General features: G+C 37.3%; 1 protein-coding gene across 9 annotated transcripts in view; it reads right to left on the bottom strand.

The window, feature by feature from the left end:
- GOLGB1 (golgin B1) overlaps positions 1-27,340 on the bottom strand; it is a 73,580-nt gene that overhangs the window by 8,365 nt on the left and 37,875 nt on the right. For 8 of the 9 annotated variants that reach the window (XM_019729620.2, XM_019729617.2, XM_074331208.1 and 5 more), the window contains 4 exons: positions 24,879-24,952; positions 16,760-21,954; positions 13,937-15,845; positions 7,031-7,209 (listed from right to left, as the gene is read on the bottom strand). In XM_019729620.2, coding sequence (XP_019585179.2) covers positions 7,031-7,209; positions 13,937-15,845; positions 16,760-21,954; positions 24,879-24,952 — 7,357 coding nt within the window. Of the gene's footprint in view, positions 1-3,880; positions 4,014-7,030; positions 7,210-13,936; positions 15,846-16,759; positions 21,955-24,878; positions 24,953-27,340 lie in introns of all 9 variants that reach the window. The other variant, XR_012495990.1, reaches the window with a different exon arrangement.

The raw sequence follows: 27,340 nt of genomic DNA, 5'->3' as shown, positions 1-27,340 counted from the left end.
AAAGATGAATTAATTCCATATTCAAAACAGCATCATGGGCTGTACAGATGTAAAGAAAATACATAAACAGAGTGAAATTTGTATTACAAACAGAATTGTGTAGCCTGATGATGAAGTGGCACTAAAAAAGGAATTTCAACATCACTAATCATCAGAGAAATGCAAATCAAAACCACAATGAAACACCACCTCACACCAGTCCGAATGGTTTTTATCAAAATGTCAACAACTAACATGTGTTGCCAAAGATGTGGCGAAAAGACCACCCTCTGCACTGTTGGTGGGACTGCAAATTGGTGCAGCCACTGTGGAAAACAGTATGGAGATTTCTCAAAAAACTAAAAACAGATCTACCATATGACCCAGCAATTTCACTTCTGGGTATTTACCCAAAGAAAACAGAAACACTAATTTGAAAATATATATGAACCGTTTTCATTGCAGCATTATTTACAATAGCCAAGATATGGAAGCAAGCCAAGTGTCCATCAAAAGATGAATGGATAAAGAAGATGTGGTACATATATACAATGGAATATTACTCAGCCATAAAAAATGAAATATTGCCATGTGCAACATGGATGGACCTAGAGGATATTATGCTATGCAAAATAAGTCAGACAGAAAAAGACAAATACTGTATGGTTTCACTTATATGTGGGATCTAAAAAAAACAAAACAAAACAAAAAAACAAATGAACAAAACACAGCAAAACAGACTCATAGAAACAGAGATCAAACTGACTGTTGCCAAAGGGGAGAAGAGTGGAGGGATAGGTGAGAAAGGTGAAGGGGAATATAGTCAATAATATTGTGATAAGTTTGCATGGTGACAGATGATTACTAGACCCAGTGTGGTGATCACATTGTAAGGTATATAAATGTCAAATCACTATACTATACACCTGAAAGTAGGACAATATTGTACACCAATGATATTTAAAACAAAACAAGTATTTGGTGTTAGAAATCAGGATAGTGGTTATTGGGTAAATAGTGACTGTGAGGGAACATGAAGGGTTATTTCTGAAGTGTTAATAATGTTTCTTTTGAATTTTAATTTTATATTTTTTCAGTTTTACTGAAGTATAATTGATAGATAATGTTAATAAAGTTCCTGATGTAGGCTCATTATATACATAGGGTGTTCAATTTATGAAAGTTTATCAAGCTGTACGGTTAAGATTTGTACAATGTTTTATATGTATGTTATACTTCAATAGAAAGTTTGCTTTAAAAGTGCAAAAAAAAAAAAGATAAACAAATATTAACTGGAAGGACAGGGGGAGACTTCACATAAAAGTAAGCATGTGGTCTGAATCCTGAACAATGAGTCAGATTTCCATAATGGGAAAAGCATTCCAGATTCAGGGAACAAACTGAGTAAAAGGCACAAGAATGAATAAATACAGTGAATTTTGGAACTGTTATAGTAGGTGGTGTGGAGAGTGAACAGGGTAGGAAATGAGGATGGAGAGGAAGGAGGTCAGATCACGTAGGGTACTGAATAGCACAATACATAAAGCTTACCATGTAAGCAAAGGGAAACCACTGAATTTCTTCAGAAAGGCAGTCCCATCCATGATGCAATATAACAGCAGGGCTATGAGAAAGTAGCTGTAGTGTCTGAAGGACCTGGGTTCAAACACTGCCTCTGTCATACACTCTGAGTAACAGTTACTTAATCTCCCTGAGCCGTGTTGGTAAAATAGGGATAAACGCTCTACTCCTTAGGAGTCTGACGGGGATTAAATGAGATACTGTACGTCATGAACCAACACAGAGCCTGGCAAATCGTAACCACTCAATAAATATTAGTTGCTGATATTCCTACGTATTTATTTATTCCCTGAATTTGACCAAAAGGCAGGCTTTTGTATGCCTGACCCCAGCTAATTTTTTTTAGTAGTAACAAAAACTGTCGCTCTGCCATATCCTTTAGCTCTACTTCTCCCCATACTATGCCTGTAAAAAACCCGTTAGGATTGAAAACAACTTTCTGCAATGTCTCTTCACCTTCTGTAGCACCAATGTCTCTATTTTTTTTCAATAATAGAAAGTTTTGTTTGAACTGCACCTGACTTTTTTCTTTCTCTCCAGAAATAAGGTAATTTTTAAATTGATATATGCCTGTTATGAAGTAATCCTGTTTGGGTAAGAGGTAACTTGGATTACAGTTAAAATTTTTTCAAAAAGGCAGAACTAAAATTTATAAACTAAAATACATTTTTATCATAAGGACACTATATGCAAAAGATATTTTTGTTTTCTGCGAATACAAATTTTTGTTCTCTGGGAATACAAATATGCAAAAAAAAATTTCTAAAATACTTTCTCTAATATTTTCCTGTGGAAAGTGAGAAAAAACAAGAAAGGAATGTAAGAGTGAGAATGCATGAGAAAGATCAAAGTCTTCCATTAAAATGCGTCAAGTTGCCATTATTTTAGAATATGGACAAGTGGTTATGGTGTGAAAAGATCCTCAACAGAGAATGAGGACTAAGTAACAACCCTGATTACCTGATAGAACTCAGCCATAAAAAAGGGCTAAACCTCACTTACTCCTTAAGACAGCACAGGAACCAGAGTAGAATAAGCAAACCAGTAGCCACAAGTGGAAGAGAAAGGTTATGGTATAACTCTAGGCTCTCCTGATAAGCCAACCCCAAGGCCAGTAGAATCTTGAACAAGATATTCCAACTTTCTCATGGTTGAAAAGCTCATTTCTCCCATATATTTCAAAAAACAAAAGACAGGGAGTCTTGCACATATTCAGCTAAAGAAGTTGGTCCTAAAGTCAGTCAATCAACTCTGTGTTCTCATTTTCTTCTTCCGTCTAACAGTGAAGTAAAATGTCTTCCTTTCCTTCTTCAATTTTACTCACATTTACTTGATATATAATTTTACTTTTCTTCAAAGTTGCTCAAAGATGGAAGGTAAAGAAAGGCTAAGACCAAGATGGAAAGGGAGTAAATGAGGGGCAAAAAGAATCAACAGACCAGAAATCATTTTTTTCCTCCCTCTTTTTCTCTTTCCTAAGGATCAATTTTATAAGGAAATCATTCTTTAGGAATGCCCTTTGAGGAAATTTAAAGAGGAACAGGTGGCTGCAGAAAATCAGTCTTTAAAGGTTTGAAGTTCTTCTTAGGTTTACAGTGGTAACTGGACACTTATTTTTTTGTACTTCCAGGTGATCTGGATAGGATATGGGAGACCTCAACGTGATCCCAATCACCTTTGAAGGGACCTAAATTCGATGGTCAGCATTAATGTGCATCTGAAGGAAGACACACACTGAGAGCCTGATCTCTTTATGATAAACTGAGATTCTAACAGAATAAAGCTGGGGCAGCTATTCCCTGGGGGTGGGGGTACAGCTGTGGTTGAAATGGAGCAACTTATCTTTTCTCTCGAGGTTCGATTTCAGAAAGAAATTTGTATTCCCAGAGAGCAGAAATTCATAGATTTTACCTTCTCTGCAGTCACGATCATTTGGTAAAGAAATAATGTGTTCTTGTATTATCTGGGAAGTTGCCAAATTCATGGAACGAGTCTGATGTATGTTCACTTATAAGAAAGTCCATAATGATGTTAAGCATGAAAATCTTCTGGAGGTAACTTCACTCCATACAATTTATATCACCAAATTCTAAAAAGTATTTGCTCTATAAACTTTGCTTAAGGTTTATTTTGAAATTCACATTATTAGAGTGCATATGCACATAGGATCTGTGAAGGAACAAATCTCGTGTGCATTAAGAGCTCCCTTATGGTTGTTACAATCATTTTACTGTGTTGACATCTATCATCTGGTCATCCTTTGTAAGCTGGATAGGAACCTATCCAGTATTCCACCTCAGTATTCTCTAGATTCACTTGCCTGTGGTTTTCCTGTAGTAGCTGGTGAGCCAAAGCAGATGCTGCTTGATGAGCACTTTCCAAATTGGAGATTCTCCTTTCACTAGTAAATCTTGAAAGCTCTGGGTTGATTTTAATAAGGTGGCATGCACTGTCTTAAGATAAACAGTAATAAAGTCCCAACAATGAGATTGCGACAACAGGACCCATTTTTATATACCGGTAAGTGTTTATTCTTTAACTTTTCTATTTGGGTCGAATTTGTTAGAAACACTGAATTAAAAAACCAACCAGAATTACAGTTACTGCTCATATCTTAATTTTTTCTGCCCTGATAGTTTCATACAATCTCGTTATTCACCTGTTTCTTCAAGGGGTGGCTGGTTAGCTCAGTTGGTTAGAGCGTGGTGCTGATAACACCAAGGTTGCTGGATCGATTCCTGCATGGGCCATTGTGAGTTGTGCCCTCCTTAAAAAAAAAAGTACCTATTTTTTCAAAAGAATAGGGCTTGGATTTCTTGATACAGATGAGATAGAGTAGATGCATTTTTCCTATTCCTCCCACTAAGTATAGATTTAAAACCCTGGGAATTATACAGAAAAACAAACATAAGGATATTTGTAAAGATGGAGAGAAGAAGACAGACTAGCTAGGGACCCCAGTACTTGAAGAATGACATAGAGGTAAATTTGCTGGTTTTTCTTTTTAAATTCCATATCACCCAAACTGGGTGCTGAAGGATCCTCCAATCTGGAAACACTGAGGGTCAAAAAAAGTTTGCTCTCTCTTGTCAAAGGACCTGGAAGGAACAGCCTAGTGAGACAGAAATAATGACAATGGCCACTCTACACCAGGTGAACACCATGGAAAAACCACAGTATCTTCCCATCCCCATTAAGAAAATCCTAGTGGACTGGCTAGAGCTACATCCTTGCCCTACGGTAACTAGGAGCACCTCACACTCCCTGCTGGGTGGTGTCAGAAGAAGCCAAGTGTGTACCTCGGACTGTCACTACCACCCAGTGGTAAAGAGGGACCTCTCTCTGACTGTCTCCACCCCTAACGTGGTGTCAGTGGAGAAAAAAAGTGAGACCTTGACACGCACCTCCACCCAGAACAAGGTAATGAAGGCTCCTCCCTGTCCCTACAGAGGCAGTACCTGAAGAGGCCCAAAGGGAAGTCTGGACTTTGGGCATTACCCAGTGGTAACATGGTCCCCCTCTACACCCTCGGTGGTATCAATGGAGGCCATGTGTGGAGCACGACTTCTATCCTCATCTAACAGTAGAGGCAACCTTTCCCACTAACTGTGCTGTCAATGCAGTATGTGGGAATCCAGGACTTCCACCTGTTCCTGGCAGTATCAGGGCACCCCTTCCCTCTAGGGGTATCAATGGAGGCTGAGTGGGGTGCCCACTGGATTTCACCCTCCATTGGCAGTAAAATGGCAGGGTTCCCCTTCGCCTGCTGGTGTGGTGTCAGTGGAAGTTCATTAAAGCAGAAGATTTAAATAAAATTGATTGAGAGTTTTATAACATAATTTCCAAAATGTTCAGGATACAACTGAACTCATCATACTACAAACTAAGGACGTAGCATTCTAAGAACCAAGGAAATCAGAGCTTGATTGAAAATAAATCAACAGAGTACAGCACTGAGATGACACAAATGTTGGGGGAATTGTATGACAAGAATTTTAAAGCAGTCATCATAGAAATTTTTCAACAAGCTATTACTAACATACTGGAAACTGATGAAAATTGAGAAAGCCTCAGCAAAAAAATAAAAGATATAAAGAAGAGCTGAATGGACATTTTGAACTGAAAAATACAATATCCAAAATAAAAGCTAACTCAATGGGCTGAATAGCAGAATAGAGGTGATGGAGGAAAGAAATCAGTAAACTTGAAGAAAGGACAACAGAAATTACTGAATCTGAATAAAGAGAAAAATAATAAATAAATTGGATTTCATCAAAATTAAAAAGAACTTGTTGGAAAGGATGAAAGATGCAGACTAGGGAAAATATTTGCAAACTACATATCTGACAAAGAACTTAATCTAGAATATATAAAGAACTCTCAAAACTTAACAGTAAAAAAAAATTAACATCCCAATTAGAAAATGGACAAAATACATGAACAAACATTTCATCAAAAAGGACATAGATGTCAAATAAACACATAAAAAGATGTTCAACATTATTAAAACCATTATGTAAATTAAAAACACATTATATACCTATTAAAAGCAACTAAAACATAATTACAATATCAAATGCTGATGAGGATGTAGTATTTGATATTGAAACTGGATCACTCATATATTGCTGGTAGGAATACAAAATAGTACAGTCATCCTTGAATATACTTTTGCAGTTTTTATAAAAACTAAATACTACACTTATCATACGACCTAGCATTTGCACTCTTGGGCAATTAGGTCAGAGAAATGAAAACTTATTGTCCACATAAAAACCTACACACAAATGTTCATAGCAGCTTTGTTTATAATAGCTAAAAATTAGAAACAACATGCATGTCCTTCAATGGGTGAATGGTAAAAAACAGTACATTCACACCATGGAATACTATTTGTCCATAAAAAGAATAAACTATTGATACACGCAACTAAGTTGATGGATCTCAAGGGCATTATGATGAGTGAAAAAAGCTAATTTCAAAAGGTTACATGCCATATGATTACACTTATAAAGCATCCTCAGACAACAAAATTATAGAGATGGAGAACAGATTAGTGGTTGGCAGAGGTTAGGCATGAGGGGGTGGGAGAGGGGAAGAGTGTGACTATAAACCAGTGGCACAAAGGACATACTTGTGGTGATGGAGCAGTTGTACATCTGGGTTCTGGTGGTAGTTACATGAATCTGTACATATGACAAAATTGTACAGAACTGTACACACACACATCCTCGAGTGAATGTAAAATTGGTGAAATCTGAATAAGGTCTTTGAATCATACCAGTGTCAATTTCCTGGTTTTGATACGGTACTCGAGTTATGGAGGATGTTACCACTGGAAGAAATCGGGTAAAGGGTGCATGACAGCTCTTTGTAGTATTTTTGCATCTTTCTATACATCTATAATTATTTCATAATAAAAAATTAAAAAGAGAAAAGTAAAAGGGTCGAAAAGCAGGGATTATCATACCTGAGCTGATGCAGCTCATGCTGCCAGGAGAGGTTTTCCTGCCTGAGCTCTTCTTGCATAATCTGAAATGTTTTTGTCTTATCTTGATACTCCTGAAGTTGAGCCTTCAGTGGACGTAACTCAGTGTTTTCTTGGTTAATCTGTAGGTATTGCTGCTGCAAATTCTTCAATTCCTTCAGCTTTCACCAAGAAGAAAGTAAAAGGGTGACTCGTCACATCTTATTCACTCAGCTCTAAGTCATCAGCAGCTCCCTAAGAAGCCAGACAGCACAACAGACTACGGGCACCTAACAGTCTACTGACATATCACTGCAGCCTGAATCTCTAAAACGGGGAAATACATACAGCCAGGCTGGTGGGAATCACCCCACGGAGCTGCCATCAAGGCTGCAGGGTGTGGCCATTCCTGCAATGTCTACCCCTGCCCCCTGCTCCCAACGTCTTAAGTTAACTCTCAAGCTATAACCGACATGGAATAGATGTAAGGGACCTACAGCTTCTTTGTGGGTAGAAACCCCCTAGAACAAAAAGTATAAACACAGACTGGCTTCCTATTTAGGCATGTGCCCTGGTTAGGCTTCTAAACTTTGTTATATGCATGTCAGCCTTAACAGCAACTTAGCTGATGCTGATTATGAAAAAGGCAGTGATGACCAGGCCCAGCAGTGAAGAGCACGTAGGCTTTGGAGTCAGTTATCCTGCCTACACAGGTTGTATGTTTCTCACACCCTCTAAGCCTTAATTTCCCTCACCTATAAAATGAAGATAATCACAGTACCTCTCCTAAGAGTATGAGAAATAAAAAATGAATGTGTTACACACATTGTTAGTGATGATGATGATGATGATGATGATGATGCACTTGCCTTTAATTAGCAAACCTGCTTATTACATTCCAGGTATAGCTTCTAACTCTTTATCCTCAATACTCATTAAAATCTTGGTAGTAAAAAAATGTCAGGTCATCTGGGTAAAGGGGGCGGGGGGGCCTTGAATACACCTCTCTTTCACCCACTCTGGAAACATCACTAAAACTACAATAAAGGCGTTATTTTTTTAAAGCACGAAACACAAGAACAGAAAGAACAAGAGAGGAGTCAGCAGCAACAAAATTAATTTTGGAAGCTGTAAAGCAGATGCATAAGTGGTAAATGACTTAACGGATGTGGGAAAGCCAAACTTTAAGCTGGCAATAGGGAAAGCCAAGGACCAATAGAACTTACTCAGCAGAATCTTCAAAAGTCTTAGGAATTAACAGCACCAGGTACCTCTGGAAAAGATGATGATGAGGGTAGGGAAGAGGTGATGGCTGAAATAAGGAGGATTAGATGAAAGCTGCTTAACAAATGCATCCCTAGATACTCTCTTCAGTTCCACATTTTTTTGTTACCCCAACAGACAACTAGAGTTTTATTCTATGGAATAGGTAAAAGAAAGTCTCTGGGCTATGAGACACCAGACACGGCTGAAGGTAAGGGTACTGCGTTAAAGCTAGGGTGATCAAGTGAATGTATGCTTTCTGAATGCTTGAGGCCTTTCCCCTACTCAGTTTGGAGAGTGCTGGCATACAGACCTTTACCTTCCATGCCTTAAATGAGAAGTCTCCACTAGAAAATCTGACTGATCCAAGAGTAACTAAAGACAACAACATGGGGACTACCCACAAAGCGCTCATCATGATCACACTGCAATGAAACTCAGAGTCGGTAAGCCCCACCCATAAGCTTTTTAGACCCTACCCTTAAACAGGAAGAGTAAACCAAGGATTAACTCTCACCTGAAGAATGGCTAATATTAAGGCAGAGATGAAAAGAAACTAAAAGAGTAATTTGAAGATTAGCAGGGGGAAAATGTAATATACTCAAAGATTTACGAGAGAATATTGGAAATTAGAAACATGAGAGCAGAAATAAAAAATTATACAGAAAAACTCCTTATGAGAAAACTTCAAAGAACAAAACTACCACCACTATTCTTGGAGAGATAAGAACATACATCTGTGACACAAGGGAAAAAACACACAAATCCTTAGAAATTAGGAACATGATAGCAAAAATGAAAACCTTTGTATAGGGTTCAAAAGATGAAGGTGAGAAAATCTTCCCAAAGTATAGCAAAAGAATAGAAAAGGTAAGAAAATTACAGAGCTAATCCAGAAGGTCCTACATCTAAATATCAGGAAGAAAAAAAAAAAAAAAAAGATAATCAAGAAAAAGGATGGGAGTGGAAGGGAAATGGTAAGTAAGACATATATCAAAAGATTCCCCAAATTTGATGAGTATGAATTCTTAGGTTCAAAGGACTAGACAGAATTATGAATGAAAATAGACTCAAACCAAAGTACATTATCATGAAATTTTGGAACACACAGACTAAAAGATTCTATATATTTCCGGAGACAAATGAGAGAGACAGAAAGAGAGAGAGAGAGAGAGAGAGAGAGAGAGAGAGAGCACTCACATACAAAGGATCAGGAACCAGTAGTTTTAGAATTCTGAACCACAATGTAAGCTAAAAAGCAATAGACCAGTGTCTTCACAATTTTGAAAAGAAATTATTTTCAGCCTAGAATTCTATACCCAGCCAAACTATCAATAACGTATGAGAGATGAAAAGACATTTTCAATAAATTTTCCTCACACATATTTTTTCTTAGCGAGCTAATGAATGATTCATTCCATCAAAATTATGGTACAAAACCAAGGCAAGAGAGACAGGGAATTTAAGAAACAGATCTAATAATGGAGAAAGATAAAAGGATGAAAACTGTCCTAGGACTACAGGGAAACTGGTTCATATAAGAGCAAATCAGAGACTCCAGGAGAATTTTCTTCATGAAGATGAAATTGATAGGAATAAACATCTTGAGAGGAGATGGGGAAAGTGGCAGTAAATCTCGGTTTAAATTACATTGATAAATACAAAGAAAACTAAAAAACAACAACAAAAAAAGTTATTAACTCTAGGAAAAACAAAGATATTGAGGAAAACGAACATATCTCAGCTCCAATACCATTTGTAGTCATAAAAATATAAACACTGAATATTGATTTAACCAAAATTAAAATTAAATTACATCAAGAAAATGGAGAAAGGGTTGTTTATTAAATGTGTGTATGTACTGTGTAAGCAGAGGGAGTAAAGACAACTAAACTCTGTTAGAATAAAATAAAATTGATAGCTAATGCAAAGAATGAAAAGCCAAGACTATAAGCATATTTAGATACTGAGGAAACACCCAAATAATACGCTAAAAGCAAACTGCCTCAGGAGAAACAGGACTGGGGTGCTACTGTTTGTTTTTCTTACCAAACACTGTAGAATTTAGTGACTCATTAATATGTGTATATAACTTTTTTAACCCAGAAACTAAAATAAAAACATGTTTTAGTTTTATTTGAACGCAAAAATATATTCTTTATGTAATCCCCTCATTTCTCCAGTCCAGATACCCTAAATGTTATCTTTGTAATAGACCAGATGAGAAAATGTAAAACATTCTTTATATAACTATATTTACTGTAGAGAAGTAAATGATGTTTCACAACTTCATAGTGCCTTCTCTATAGAAACAGAAGAAATTTTTTGGAGGCCTCAATACTTAAAAGAATAACTATTCTCATCTTGAGCAAGTAGTTTATCTTTCTTCCCCTTTCCTAAAATATGGTCACTGTAATTCATGCACATAATTTTTTTAATTCCCTATTTCTGATGGTTGCCAGAAAGCTCAGAGCAATTAGTGGCCCATTGTTCTAAGAGTACAGGATAGCGTGACATCCCCTTGAGACACTAAACTTATTCCTGGCTTCATCTTTTTCTCTTCTATCCTCATTTTCTCTTCCTGCTCAGTTCTTTTATATTATCTTGAAAAACTGTTCATATCTTAATATGCTACCTCAAGTCATTTTCAGTGTGAAATGAGTATTGATAAACAAATACAGGCACCACTAGAGATTTGCTCTCCACTCCTTAAGCAGGGATTGTGTAAGTGCTTCATGTGCTTTTGGGGAAGTCCTAAGGAAGTTTAGACAGATATGAAAATGTTATGGCCTCGTAGCATGCCTTGGGCTAAATCCTGCCACTTGGGCCCTCAGACTTATTTTGGGAAACTTCCCCTTGACTAACTAAGTAAAGAAGAGAACCAAAGTAGCCTAAGTCCCTTTCAGATCTAAATCATCTCTGGGGTGGTTGTGACGGGAAGGGAAAGTACTGTTGGCAAAAGGTGATAAACTGCTGGTCTAGGCTGAATGTTTAAACTGATAGAGGTTGAAATACATCTCCCATATTTATCACACATGCGGCCAATAATTGAGAGACCAGAAACTTCAATGCACATGAGACAAACTGAGAACAAGATATGCGGAAAGGAAGAGCTGATGGACAGATAACAATACATTAGAAAGTATGCAGAAGGGCCTCAGCAGATTGCAGTGAATCATGTACGTAGTACCACCGAGCCATACTGTCGGGCCTTCATGTGATTTATAACCTTACCTAGGCTTTATAATCCTTTCATGGCAGATGTAAAAGCCTCAGGCTCAAAAGTTTCCGTGACTCCCCTACATGACAATTTTACAAAATGGAGAAAACGGTGTTTTCAGTAATACCCTAAAATACAGCAAATGACTGCCAATTGTTGATTACCTACCATATGCTTAACTAATTTCCACTATGCTAAAAGACCATGGGAAATACAAACAAGTATTCAGACATGACACTTATTATCAAGAGCTTGCAATCTAGTTGGGTTAATAAAAAATAAGAGTATAGAAATTAAACACACATAGACACACACACAATAAAGGCATTATGGGACAATAGAAAAGTACTACAGAAGTACAAACAGAAGGTAATAGACAATTAAGTGATCTGGAAATGTAACCAGAGGATTTGATTTCTGGGATGACTTTTAAAGAGTGGGAAATATTTGCCCTAAAAAAGGAAAATTGAGAGGACATTTTGGTTGATAGAATGGTAATAGGGGTAAGTAGGAAGCACTAGATAGGATTATTGCATAATGAGTAGATCAGTTTGGCTGGAATGAAGAGTACAAGTGGGGGAGCAGAAATAGGGAAGGCTGAAAAGAAAGCTAAGTATAAATTATAGGGTCTTACATGCCAGACAGAAAGGTTTGAATCCTAAGCCTCATTTAGAGCTATTACAATTTTTAAAGGTTTTTGAGTAGTGCAGTAATAAGAAAGTAGTTTCAGAAAGACATATTCAGCGATGGTATATAAAATGTACTGGAGCGGTGACAAACTGGGAACAACAATATTGGAACAGTTTAAGGGTAAGGTGTTAAGGACTTATCCTAAGATGTTGATGATGAAAAGGAAAAACATATTTGAGGCACATTATGAATAAAGAAATGATAGACCTTGATGGTTAAACGAAATAAAATCATAGACAGTTATGAGCCTTAGGAAACAGAAGAATATTATTATGAGTTATAGAAATATGGAAATTTTTAAAAAGCTGGCATGGCTTGTACATATCCAACAGACAAAAATGTGGAACTGGGGTTGAAAGATACAAAGTTTAGTCCCTAGTGTTTATAATACTTAAGAATAGTAGAGCAATTCACTGATCGAAACATTGTTAATTAAGATTCTATCCAGGAAAAAGATTTTGACTTAGAAGGTAATCAACATCTGGGTGCTTTAAATTACAGTTTTGAGGTATACACTGCCCCGATAAAAACCTTTTGCCTTTACATTCTGAAAGCAATGACAAAAGGTCAAGCTCCTAGAACAAAGTTAGCTGAACTCAAACTATTTAAAAAATATAAAGAAATATATAAATTGTGTTGATTTCAAAGCCATGGCTGAAAGGGGGAGGAGGTACAGAATACAAAAGGCAAGATTGTCTACAAATATTGGATATTAAGTGCAATATGAATGAACACATTACCTACAAAGGAAAAGAAAAGTTCGCATAAGACTTTAGACTTTATAATGAGGGGGAAACGATCTTTTCACTAGGGTTAATCTTAAAAAGCAGAATTTTCTGATTCTGGATATGGGTCACTTTTTAAAGTGAAAAAATCCAGCCTTTTGAAGCTCAGTTTATTTCCTACTTGGCCTAAGTACATGGGCTTGACAGAGTTAAGAGACTGTGAAGAAAGTAAAAAGTAATGTCACAAAACAGAATCCCCTGACAACCTGGCTTGGCTCACATAGTTCCAATTTTGCCTCTGAATCTTGATGACCTGGAAGTTTTCAGAATGAGACCTGGATAAAACTACTAGATCTTACTAACAGCAGCAAAATTTAGCATTGGAGGTCCTCCTTATCTTTCTCTCTGAATGAAAAAAAATTGGGTATTAAAGGAAAGTGAGTAAATGATTCAGCATGCAAATAAAACTTTACTAAACAGTCATTTAAACTTACTTAAATTAATCCTTACATTTAACTTCTTTTGACAAATTAGGGTTGAGACGTAAGAATGAGATGAGCTGAGTCCTCTCTACCCCTAATTCTATGAGATGATCTATTGCTGAATTGTCACTATAGGAAGGCAGTGAGTGATCCCTATATTTTCAGTTAAACTAAGACGAATTCTGGAAACATTTACATGTGGGTTGTGTGTAAAAACCTATTAAATAGCTTTTCATTTCTTAGTCTTTTTTATAACCAATGGAGTTTCATGCAGAGGAAATTCGTAATTTTTTAAAAATGGTAATGGCAGCTTTAAAATAATTTAAGTATCGCTTCTGTGTTTTTCTAAGACCAAACAGAACCTGTGGGATATATAATACTGTCCCTGAGTGCCCAGATAATATATATATATATATTAATATATATATATAATAATTTGTTTATCCATTTCTATAGAACTAAAAATCAATTTAAATAAAGGTTCAAAAACTCTCAAACGAAGATCAGAAAGAGAAAACCAGACACTCACTAGTCGGTCTCTGTCATTTTGGAGTGATGACATAGCTTTTTTTAAACTCTGTACTTCAGCTGGACTGGTTGCAGACTGGGCTGCAGACCTCTGCTTCCCTTCCTCGGACTTGCGGAATTTTTCCAGTTCATTCAACAGGTGATCTCTCTCATTCTGTAGACTGGCCATAGCCTTGGAAAAAGACTGCACTTGTTTGTAAGAATCTTCTAGTTGTGAAGACAAGTGAAGCAGTTGCTTATCTTTGGATAGAAGCTGTTGGTTAAGTTTCTCAAGGGGAGGCGAGCTGTTATCCTCAGTGGAATTCACTGGAAAGGCAGCTTTAGAAACAAGAACCTCTCTCTCTGTGATTAACGGCCCCTGCTCTTTCAGCTGTGACAACTGCTTCAGACTGGCATCATATTTCCTTTGCAGTTCATCAAGCTCCTCATTGGCACGATCTCTACTATTTTGTAGGGAACTCATAGACTTTCCAAAAGACTGGATTTGTGCTGTGAGATCTTTATTTTCTTTGGTGACCATGAGTAATTTCTGTTCCATCTCCACCAGATCTCTTGCTAGCTCTGCCACCCTCTCTTCTGCTGTTTCCGTTTCATTCCGCATTATCCCTGCATCATGATGAAGATGCTTTAATTCTTTCTTCATTTTATCTTCAATTTCACCTACCTTCTTGGCAGCTTCCATCTCAACATGAGCCAATTCCTCTTCCAGTTCTGTAATTCTCTTCTGAGAGGAAGAAAGAGTCGTACTTAATCTTTGTACCTCTTCTTCTTTTACTTTTAATTGGGCCTGAAGTAGTCCTACAGTACCTTCTTCTTGCAAGGCTGCCAATTGTCTCGTTAGTTGAGATACAGATCCTTTCAAGCTCTCGATCTCTTTAGCTAAACCTTGTTTCTCCTCCTGCAGGGCAGCAGAGGACCTCTGCAGATCCTCCTTTGCTTCTTCGGACTCCTTCAGCTTTTCTTCTAATTTTGCATATTCACTTTTTAGCTCCTTATTCTGCTTAAGTTGAACTTCAAGGAGTTGCTTTTGCTGACAGTCCTTTCTTGTTATCACTTGGTTCAGGTCTTCTCTATACTGGATCAGTTCTGCATCAAGCTTGGCATTCTCAGAATTAAGATCATCCATATGGCTTCTCAAGCATCGAATTTCTTCCTTAAGCCTATTATTCTCAGCAGCGGCCTCTTGGATGAGTTGATCTTTTTCCAAGATTACAGAGAGATGTCTTTCTTCCAGCTGTTGGTAGTCACTTACTATGCGGTCTCGGTCATCCTGGAGAGAAGACATGGATTTAACGAAGGAATTCAACTGAGCCTTCTGCTGCATGTTTTCCTTTTTGATGGATTTCAGTGTTTCTATGAGCCGATTGGTTTTGTCAACAGCTTTTTTGTTCTCCTCTTCTAAGACAATATTCTCTTCCTCCTGGGACAGCAAGTTTTCCAGTTCTTTAATTTCTTTATCATGTTGCTGATGGAGTTCAGCAACAGCTACTTGGATTGCCTGTTCCTTGGCAGAGAGCAGGCTTATAATTTTCTGCTCTTTCATGTTTATTTCTTCATGCAGCCTACTGGTCAGTTCTCTGGCGGCCTGAAGATCAGTCTCTAGCTGCTCATAACTGAACTTCCAATTTTGGATATCAGCCTCTTGCTGCTTTATGATCCCTTCCAAATGTTCTTTACTTTCCTTACATTTTTCTAAAGAGTTATTTAAATCAATCAACTGGTCTCTGAGATTCTTAAGTTCCGATTCTAATTTAGCTAATTCATTCTGAGAATTATGGTAGAGATGTCGAGTTTCTTCTAGCTGGGACAGAAGTTCTCTGTTTTCCCCCTGCAGAGTATCACAGACCTTCTGTTGAAGCTGGACCTCTGTCTGGGCCTTGGATTCCCAAATCTGCTTATCATGTTCAAGTCTAGAAAACGAGAGGTCATACATTAGAGTTCAAGAAAAAAACGACTTGATGTCTGCCTAAGAGACACATACTACAATGTGTACTCAGGTCTACAGATGAATATTCATAATTGAAAGGGCTCATCTCTTTAATGAAGAGATATTAATATTAGTTCTATGCAATGCTCTGTATTAAAGGTATATTGTACCTATGATTCATTGAAATGAATCATTTATTTATTTAAATTATAAACTTCAAAGTATATTGCTTATTTTAGTGACATGGTTTTGGATACTCTAGAAAGTATTACTTTCTCCTATTTTGCTTTAGTTTGCTCCAGGCAAGCTGGAGCAAAGTAAATGTCTGCCCCTTAAAGGAACAATCTTGGTGTGAGAGACAATAAGGAAACCCGCCTCAGAGCAGAAAGATACTAGTGTGGGGGACCTTGAATAGTTACATAAAATTGGAGTTTGAGGAAAGTAACTCAGACATATGCAGTATGAATTGACGTGGAACATGAGGAAGAGAAAAGAGGATATCGTTTAGGAGGCTAAGGCAGTGATTTGGTGGCACTGTGGTACAAATTCAGACAAGAGTGGTGGAAATGGAAATGAAAAGAAAGGGAAAAATCTGGATCTCTCAGCAGAAAGATGGGAAGAGAGGCACATGAATTTTTCATGTTAATGCAGTTGTAGCTGAAAGTCATTTGCAGAGAGAGAGAGAGAAAGACAGACAGGCAGAGAGGGAGAGAGAGAGAGAGAGAGAGAGAGAGAGAGAGAGAGAGAGACAGATGGAGGTGAGAGAGAATATATCTTCTAGGGGAATTTAAGCCAAAATCAGTCCCATAATATTAAAAGTAACAGTGACAGTTTAAATAGAGACTTTCTTTTCCTTCAATTACCTTTGGAAGAGCAAAACAATTATTATGCATTTACCTGGAAATCTTGATCTTCATTTCCTCCATATGGATGGACATCTGCCTAAGCTGATCCTTTAGAACACTGCAGTTCTCCTCTTTGAGTCTAGTTTCTTCTTCTTTGGTTTGAATGGCATCACTGAACTTTCTCTCCCATTTCTTGGCTTCATCCATCACCCTGTCCCGATCATCCTGGAGGGAAGACATGCTCTTAGTGAAAGCTGCAAGCTGGGCCACAGTACTGTCCAAGTTTTCCTGAAGTTGCTTAACTTCCTTATCTTTCTTGTTTAGAGTAATCTGAATCTCTCCAAATGTCTCTTCCAAGTGGCCCTTTTCTCTACGCAAAGCATCCAGCTTCTCCTGCATATTCTTCTTCTCTTTCAGGTGTTTCTCTTCTACTTGCTCCAGTCTTCGCTCAAGATCTTCATCCTTTTGTTTCATTTGGCTTTTAACGGATTCTTTATTTGACTGAAGTTCCTTTTTTAATTTGAGATTGTCTGCGAGGACCCTTGCTGCTTCACTTTGGGTGTCATCCAGCAGTACTTTGAAGCTAGCTAATTCTGTTTCTGCTTTCTTGCGGTGTTCATTGGCTTGAGCTAGATTTTCTTTGGTTATTTCCAAATCTTTTTGGGACTCACTTTGAACAAATTCTAGGGCCTTAACAGTTCTCTCCAGTGCACTAATTTTCTCTTGGTACCTGATGCAGTCTTTCTGCAGCTGCTTTACTTCTTGTTGTTTTTCTTTTAACAGCTCCTGAAGTTCTTTCGCATGGCTCTTATTACTAGGTCCCTTCTGGGCACCTTGTATTTTCTCCAAATATTCCTTTCGTATTTCTGATTCCACCTGAGTTTTCTCCTTGACCAACTGCTGCTTTTCTTCTTCCAATTCACTCACACACTTTTTAAGGTTCTGCATTTCAGATTCCAGTAGCTCATTTTTCATTTGGGCATCTGTAACATCCTGATAATAATTCCCGATGCTTCCATTAAGTTCTGCTAATTGATTCATAAGCCTCTCTTCCAAATCATCTTTCTCTTCCTCTGCTGTCTCTTTGAGCTTGGTTACTCTGGCAAGTTCTTCTTGGATTTGCTGATTTAACAGGTTTAGTTTGGTTACTTCTTCCTGAAGCATTTTTAGTTCACCATCCTTTGCTGATATTTGACTCAGTAAAGCATTTCTCTCGTCTTCTGAAATCTGGTTCAATTCCTTTTCTTTCTGTTTCTCCTCCTCTAATTCAGCAATTCTTTCTTTGAGCTGATCAATCTGCTGTAGATAGTTATTAATTTCATCATGTGAGCTGACATTTTCACTTATATCAGGCTTGGCACTGGTCTCTGGCAGAATGGATTCTGAACATTCATGCTTTGTGCTCACACTCGAAGAATCCTGCTCCTTAGCGTCATCTGGGACAGATTGTGCTGCCTCTTCAGTGATATGCCTCTGGTTATCATGTTTCTCAGTGGCCTCTAGGCTAGCTTGTTTAGATACACCACCTTCTATCTCACGTTTTAAACTTTGAACTTCTTCACTTAGAGAGTCTTTTTCAGTCATTAAGGACTCAAATGCCTTAGAAAGGGTTTTATACTCTGTTTTGACCCTTTCCAGTTCCTCCTTCATGTTGGAATTGGAAGAAAGAAGTTCTTCCATACAATCTTTAGATGTACCTTCTGCAGGGTGTATCTCTGCTCTAAGCCGGTCATTCTCTTCTTCCAACTCGAGGATTTTCTGCTGTTTAGATTTAGCAAACTTTCTCATCTTTTCTTTCATTTCCTCCATTTCCTGTTGAGCTTCCTGCAACTGCTTTTCCACTTCTTTCTTGTTTGCTTCTGTGCTTCTTAGCTTGCCATACAGTTCTTGCTTCTCTTGCCTCACATTTTCCACCACGTGCTGAATCCTTTCTGCCTCATTACTAACATTCTCATAGGACTGCAGAAGAATTTCATACTCTTTTTGTAACTCTTTGTGTTTCTCCTGCCACTCAGTGCTTTCTGCAATCTTAGAACATTTCAAAGATTCGATTTCCTTCACTAACTTTTCTTTGTCTTCAGTAAGACCCTCCAGAGCTAATTTTAGACTTTCACAAGAGCCAGTGAGACTTTGATTTTCCACTAAAGATCTGTCCATTTCTGTAATGAGTTTGTCTCTTTCTTCCTGAAGAAGAGATAACTTTCCTAAGAATGTATCTTTTTCTTTATTTTGAGCAGAAACTTGGCTTTCCACATCTGCCAGAGACTTAGTGAGATGCTCAATGGTATCTCTGGCCAAAGACAACTCCTCTTGGAGACCTTTGTTTTCTTTTAGTGCTTCTTTTCGGGAAATGAGGGCAGCTTGCAGTTTCCTCTGTATTTGTTGCTTTGCTTTACTTTCTTCTCCTATCTCTTCTGGTTTTTGCTTCACCTCACAAAGTTCCGCCTGTAACTGCTTTACCTTCTCATCCTGTTCTTTGGCTTGCATTTCCAGCTGTGTATGCAGGGCCTTAATTAAATCCTCTTGTTCTATTATCTCTGTTTGTACTTTAGTAAGGGCTTCTTCTTTCTTGCTCAGCTGTCCAGAAAGGTATCTAACTTCTTCTTCCTTTTGGCTTATGAGTTTTTGCAGTTCATCTAGTTCAGGCTGGAAGTTTCTTAAATGTTCTAATCCAGCGATTTCTAATTGACTGCTTTCCAATTTCTGCCTCAGGCTTTCTGCGCGGGCTTCGGCTTCATGGGATGCTGTCTTTAGACTTTGGATTTCAAAACCCTGTTTATTTATCTGCTCTTGTAATTGAAATACCTCTTCCGATTTTTTAGTGAGCTCACTTCTTGTACAACTGACCCTCAATTCTAACTCCTCTTTCTCAGCCTCTATTTCTTGGAGCTGAGCCTTAATCTGGGCAATAGAAGTATTACCCTGCAGAGCACGTGCCTCTTCAGAATGCGAAGGCCAGTCTGGGCACAAGCTAGACTCTGAAATAGGTTGGGCAGGTTGCTGCTCTGTGGCTTTCAATAAAGGGTCTTCTAACTCTTGAGTGGGAGAGCCTCGTTCTTGCTGGTCAGTACCTGGAAATTTTCTGTCTACACGCTCCCTTATTTGTATCTGGAGTTGCCTTAGCTGGTCTCCAATGTTTTCATTTTCCTTGCTTTGCTCATCAAACTGGTCTTGCAAGCGATTATAGTCATCTTTCTGTTGCTTTAGCTCCTCCCTAAGATGTCTTTCTTTTTCCTGTGCCTTTTTTAGAATCCCCTTGCGAGAGGTTACCACTTCCTGTAACTTCTTTTGAAGTTGCTCCTTTTCTTTTTCAAGGTCCAGTATCTTTTCTTCCAGCTCTGCTTTCCAGTGTTCTACTGCACCTCCATCAGGTGGACTGCTCACCACTGTTTCCTTTCCAGGTGCTGCGGAGTCTCCACCACCTGCTTCCCTGTTACCTGTGGTTAACTGTTGGATAATTGCTTGGTTTTCAATGATTTCTGCTTGGAGCAAACCTATCTGGTTTGCCTTCTCTTGCAAGTTCTGATTCATCTCTTTGAGCACAGCCTGTAACTCTTCTTCAGCTGCTGCCTTTTCTTCCAAATCCTTCCTTAAATGCTCTAGTTCCACTTCTTTCTCAGATATTGTCTGTTTTAAAGAAATTTCTATTTCTTGGCACTTAGAAGTCATACATTTTTCTGAGTCTTCTTTACTTTCTTTAGCTTCCTCCATTTCTCTCCTCTCATTCTCATTGAATGGGATCTCTTTTCCGGATTCATCTTTCACTTTGGCCAATTCCTCTTCTAATCTACTGACTCTCTGTAGAAGTTCCTTTCTGTTAATAAGAGCTGCCTGGAGCTTTCTCTTTCGCTGCTCACTTTCTTTCTTTACAACGTCTAATTCATGCTGAAGTTCTTTATTTATTAGCCCTGCTGGGCTCAATTCATCGTAAGTCTGTTTAAGGCCAGAAACAACTTCTTTGTCTTCTTCCACTTGCTCTTTTTTTGCCTCTGCAGCTCTGGATAATAAATTCAGCTGTTCTTTAAGAGTCTTAATTTCAACCCCAAGAGAAAACTTCTCTTCATTAAGCTGCACCATTTTCTCAGTCATACTCAAGCTGATTTCTGTCACTTGCTGATCCTTGTCCTCGATGGTTTGTTGAAGGGTTTCCACATCTCTCTTTTTCTCTAGTAAGAGTTGATCCATTTTTGCTATTTCCAGTTCCTTCTGTGAAAGAGTCTGCTTAAGTTCTTCCATCCGATTTGAGATATCCCTCACACGTTCTGCTCCCTCAAGCACTTCACTTTCCTTCTTCTGCAGCTGGCTTTGCAGGCTTTTCATCAGTGTACTGTGTTCAGAAAACTGAAGCTGTACATCGTCCAGTTCGTTCTGTAAAACTTCAATTTTCACATCTTTCGATTTGGCTTCTATGCTGAGACTGTGGATCTGTTCAGTAAGCAAGTCGTGTTGAGTAGTCTGACTTTCATAGTCAAGTCTTCTTTGCCTTTCTGCTTCTGCAAGGTTCACTTCCAGTTGCTGTACCTGAGCCCTTAGTTCCGTTACTACACTAAGTTCCTTCACCTGAGAGAGAAGCTGGTCTCTTTCTTCGGACAAAGCAGTGAATGCACTGTTGGTGTCTTCAGCATTTTTCTTAAAATCTTCAATCAACTGGGTTAGGCTGCTTATTTCCTTAGCTTTCTCATCTAAATTATTCTCATAGGTTTCTTCTGCTTTATGAAAGCTAATCTCAAGCTCTGAAATTTGACTTTTTAGCCTTTCCAATTCTTCCTGGTGACACTGACAAACAGCTGACACAGCAGAAGGGGATTTATCAGCATCATTCTGCTTTGTTGATTTCAATTCCATTCCAGTGTCATTTAAAGATATTTCCTCGGATGTTCTACTTGGATGTTCAGTGCTCACCTGCTCTTCTTTTTCAGTTATTGGAAGACTGCTCTCTTCATTTGACATTGGGGGGAAATGCTGCCCTATATCTTCATGCAATTTTTTCATCCTGACTGGAGCTATTCCTTCACTCTCTATCTGTTTCACTTCTTTCTCGTCAAGGACATCAGGGTCCCCCTCAGCCCTTTTGCCCTGGAGCTGCAACTTAAGAAATGCAATCTCCTCTTGAGCTTCTTTCATTTCCAACAATAAAACTGACAGTTCTTCATGTTTCTTAAAAAGTGTGTTCTCTAGAACATCTTGTCCACTTTCCTCAGCAGAAGAGCTGCTCTTGTTGAGCCTGGTAGTATCAACCATGCTGCTCTGTTTTTAAAATAAGAAAGAAAGAAAGAAAAGGCCTCAATCAAATATATTATAAGAAATAGCCAAACTAAAAAATGGTATTTTGTGCATTTCCCAAAATCTAATACTTTTTAGTCCAAACCTGCTTCCTATCATAAAACTACTAAATACTTTTAAAATCAGTTTTTATTTTCCAAATTGGACCTCTGAGAGCACCCTGTCAGTCCTGCACTGAGGTCAAGCCATATTCATAAGACCTAAGGAAACCTGGAACTGTTTACTAGATATTCCTTACTTGGGAAACTTTACTTCTTCAGATTAAAATACCTACTTGTTTCTCCCAAGAACTGCTTAAAAATGAAATGGGAAGCAGGAAATGAGTTAAATTTTTGTTTCATACTATACCAAGGAGGAAGTTATGGGATTCATTCTTTTAAACTAGCCATTGAAATGAGAAATATTAGATAAGATAGCCATTAACAAACAAGTAGATTATCAAACAAATACAATAAGTCCTCACAACGTCATGGATAGGTTCTTGGAACTGGGGTGAGAAGACACATAAATAGAAATCGTATGCTAATTGGAATAGAAATCATATGCTAATTGATATGAACAAGAGTTACATTCCTATGGCATCTCATCAACATTATAATGAAATGACTGAGTGAAACCACATTGGAAGACCTGCTGTAGACTGAGATAAACTAACCAGGATCAAATAATCAAAAAGGAGTTCTGATGGGGTTTGGGGATGAAACTATGGACTTGTTTGACAAAATACTAACCAAGTTACTATTACAAAGATTACTGTATTAAATTGCTCAATCCATATAAATTATTTCCATAATTGTTTTCTAGGGAAATAAAATCAGTGAATCTCATAGTAAATAGTATTTTATTAAATGAGTTTGAGGACAGTGTATACAATAAAATCACCACTTCTGCTAACAGCATCTTCTTTTTCTTTTTCCCAGAAAAAAATTCTATTTGACAGAAGAAAATAACCCCATAAGATTATCAAATAATGTAGTGGCCAAGAGTACAAGCTCTGCAGCCTGACTGCCTGAGTTTGTAGCTCTGCTATTTACTAGCTGATGCTGGCACAGAGTAAATATTCAATGTATACCAGCTATTATCATTCCCAGGCACTACTAAGTAAGAAAAACAAAAGAATCAGTTTAGAATTATTTATTATTTTAAGAAACGTTATTTCATCTGTTTTTATAAGCATTATTTTATTTTTTGTGATGCTACTCATTTCAAATTCTTTACTCTCTGTGTTATTCATACTCATATATTTCAAGAGACCAAAACTCGAAAGAGTTTTTAGCACAAGGAAAAAGTTCCTTTATAATTTGTTCCTGTCACATGCCTATTTATCTAGCCCTATACACATGAAAGACCTGATATAGTCGAGGCCTCACTTCTGCCTGATGACTTCAATGTAACTAACTCCTTTTTTGTTCTCTCTTACCCTAAGTATTCTTATTTCCTCTTTTCTAACTATCAGTCATGGCACTTCACTCACTTCCTTCCTTTAGCCATGCCCTCTGCTGCTCCCCATGATAGCTACAGAGTTTAATTACCTTTCTGGTTCGAGTGAAAAAAGAAAAAAAATCAATGTCATCCCACAAGGAGAGGGCAGAGAACCAGAGAACTTAGTTCTTTCTAGAAGAACTTAGTTCATTATTTTTTTCTCTTCATACTAGTCGGCCTCTTTCAGCTGAGCTTATACTTTCTATGAACCTCTCTTACTTTCTTACCCTAAAGGAGTATCTTATTGACCCTTCCTTTTGCAATTTCTATTTGGTTTTTCCCTTTCTTTTCTATTGTTCCCTGTTTACTTGTTCTCCCTTCTAGTTATTTTTTATTCTTTTTCTTAACAGATTTCCATATTTCTTATCTGTTCTTTTCTGAGCTAAGTTATCTTGTTCTCTCTAGTCACGACTGCTAAGCATCTTAAGACATTAAGCGTTCCCTTGGTCAAATAAGATTAATTTTTACTCTGTCAGTGTCCTTATAATGCTACAATTTTAAAAAGTTAGTTGCTTTTGACAATTTTGTGAACCGAGCATCAGTGGCCCCATCAAAGTTATTGAATATAAGTATGGTGGCTAATTTTATTGTCTACTTGGCTAGGCCATACTACCTAGACACTGGGTCAAACATTACTCTAGATGTTTCTGTGAAAGTATTTTTGAGATGAGATTAACATTTAAATCATAAACTTTGAGTAAAGGAGATTGTCCTCCATAATGTGGGTGCCCTCATCCCATCAGTTGAAGGCCTTAACCAAATGACCGACTGACCTCCAAAATGAGGGAATTCTGCCAACAGATTGCCTTCGGACTTGATCTGCAATTCTTTCCTGGGTCTCCAACCTGCTGGCCTACCCTGTATATTTTGGATTTGCCTGCTTCTACAATTGTGTGAGCCAATTCCTTAAAATCTTACTTTATATGTGCATTTCCTATTAGTTCTGTTTCTCTGGAGAGCTCTAAGTAAGCAGATACTTTTGTTAAGAACTTACATTATTTCTCAAGGTCATTTGTGATACTATCTATCACTGACTTCTTGACTGGAAGAACATAGCTAATTAAACACAAGAAAGCTAACAATAATTTTATATCAACAGAATATTAAGGAACTACACATTTTTTATAGTAACTTTCAGGTTATAAAAAGCACCATTGTTCAAAAATACCCTTTTTAATATAATCCTAAATGAAACTCTACCAACTGACGGAGGGGAACTAGAGATTTTATCTTTAAAGAATCCAAATATTCAGAAACAAATGAGAATAAATGGATCTTAAATAGATATCACCTTCTAGGTAATGTAATTCTGTATCAACATTAGAAAGTTGCAGAAACGTTTAGTTTGAGGCTAATTCCTCTTGATCTAGTTCACATTCTGGTTATTTTAAGAACATATCACTTACCTCACTGATGTCTCTATCTGCCTCTCCAGTTCTATTCTGAGCCTCCAGGAGAGTAATCTTAGAAGATAGTTTTTCTGAAAGTCACAAAATAAAGATCTTTAGAAGATATATGTAGAGAGTTAGAAAAAAAAGAGGCATGAAGCTAGTTGAGATGCATAAAATAATCATGAGGAAAGAATTAATACAAAAGAGTTTGAGGGAGATAAAAGGATTTTTTTTCATTAAAAGGAAATGTCGAGAGGATATAAAATAGAATGATACTATTAAGTGATGATAATTAACCTGAGTTAATTATGAAATAAATAGTGGAGGACTGTAAAGTAGAAGGATACCAGAGCACGTGACAAGAAGCAGCTATTTTTGTTACATAATTTGGAACTTCTAAGACAATAAATTTGCCCAAATTTATCCATAATCCTACTTGGTTCAAAGTATACATCTTGTATTAATATAGCACTTATAATGTCCTCAATGTTCTTTCACATATGTGCATAAAGACATCAAATTTTAGCACTAGAAAGAAACGATCAAATTTTCTCAATGACCATATGAGGAAACAAAGAATGACATGACCTACAGCTAGTTCATAAGAAAGTTGGGATCAGAATCCAGTCTTCTGAGTTCTAGCCCACGTTTTATTACATTGCGTATATCTAAAAAGGGTAGTAGTATCTTGGAGGATAAAAATATTAGGAACTAATATTTCCCTAGGGAGCTTATATTCTTTCTGAGAAGCTAAGTCAAACAGTAAAGAAAAAATAAAGCATATTGTTTATACTGCATCAGTGTCTTAACATGATCTACTGTGTTTTCCTGAAAATAAGACCTAGCTGGACACTCAGGTCTTATTTTACTATAATATAAGACCGGGTATAACATAACATAACATAACATAACATAACATAACATAACATAATAAATACCAGGTCCTACGTTAATTTTTGTACCAAAAGACACATTAGAGCTTACTGTCCAGCTAGGTCTTATTTTCGGGGAAACATGGTACATGGGCCTTCATGATTTGACCCTACTTATTTTCCAACCTCCTCTTCTTGCACTTCCCTTTTCTGTTCACTCTACTCTCAAAACACTGGCCTTCTTTCTGTCTGCAAACATAATCAAAGGTTTTCATTCCTCAGGGTATTTGTACTGCTTTTCCTCTGCTCTTTGCTCAGCCTCGCTTCATGGCTGCCCCTTTTTCATCATTCTGGTTTCAAGTTCTCAGAAGGCCTACGCTGACCACTCCAATGCTCCTTTCCTCTTCCTCCAGGCACACCTGCAGTAACCTGTTTAATTTTTATCCTAATACTTATCACTCTCTGAAATTTTCTTATTTATATACATGTTTATGGCCTGTCTTCCCCTCTGATATGTTCAGAGCAGTATCCTTAGCAACTAGATTAGTGCCTGGCACATAGGAAAGGCATCATAAAATTTTGCTGAATGAATGAACATTCATGAAACAAATGAATTCAGAACAGTATATAATGTGTTCAGACACCTCACAAGATTATTTGGGGAATGGGTACAATAGTAGAAATGAAAATACAAAGGGTGAAGTTGAATAGAACATGACACATAAAACAAAGGTAACCTATAAGACCAGACACTAAAACTAATACAAAAAATCTTAAGGCCAGTTATCTCTGCAGGAAAGAGCAAGGAGAACGGAACTCACATTTTTAACACCTCTAAACCTTAATGAGCTACGTGACAGTGACAGGCACTGTTGGCAAAACTGCAAAATAAGCATCATGGATAAAAGGTCTCAAAGAAGTGCTTTGAGTGAGTTGAATAGTGAGCTGAACGTGTGGTGTTCTTAATGTATTAGTAATGGTGGGAAGAATCTAATAAAGGTATAATCCCTAGTTTAGAGCTAAGTGGAACTATAAAATGGTTAAGGTGGAAATATTGGCTTTAGGGTCTAAAAAAAAGCACAAACTTTACTTGGCACTCATTTTCATTCTTAGAAGGTAAAGCGTAGTAGTCAGTTAATTCAGGATAAAATAGATCAGTAAAGCATTATTAACTACATACCACTAAAACCTTGTCAAGGTCCTTGTCAAGCAGGTGATAAATAGAAGGAGGTATGTCTTCATTTTTACTAACTGTTCACACACAGTCCGACAAAATAAAATGCTAAGTTTAATTCAACACAACAAATGTTTATTCGACAGCTACTATTTGCCAGGTACTATACTAGTTCTAGGTAAAAGGTAAAGCAAAGATGAAAAAAAATGGCCCCTGCCCTTGAAGAGCTTATACTTTATCTTTAAAGAGCATATTATATGAAATAAAAACATATAAACAGATTATTTGAATATAATGTTAAGGGAATGCAAGGATGTTTCAGAAGCACAAGAATGCATTTAACTCAACTATGGGGAATCAGAGTCGATTTTCTGAAAAAGATATGCCCTAGTTGAGGCCAGAAAAATGAGTTAAGAATTAGCCATGCTAAA

Source organism: Rhinolophus sinicus, linkage group LG01 (assembly GCF_036562045.2).
Source record: "Rhinolophus sinicus isolate RSC01 linkage group LG01, ASM3656204v1, whole genome shotgun sequence".
In the NCBI taxonomy this organism is placed as follows: domain Eukaryota; kingdom Metazoa; phylum Chordata; class Mammalia; order Chiroptera; family Rhinolophidae; genus Rhinolophus; species Rhinolophus sinicus.
Note: the sequence above shows the minus strand (reverse complement) of the source record. Positions and strands in the feature narration are given on the sequence as shown.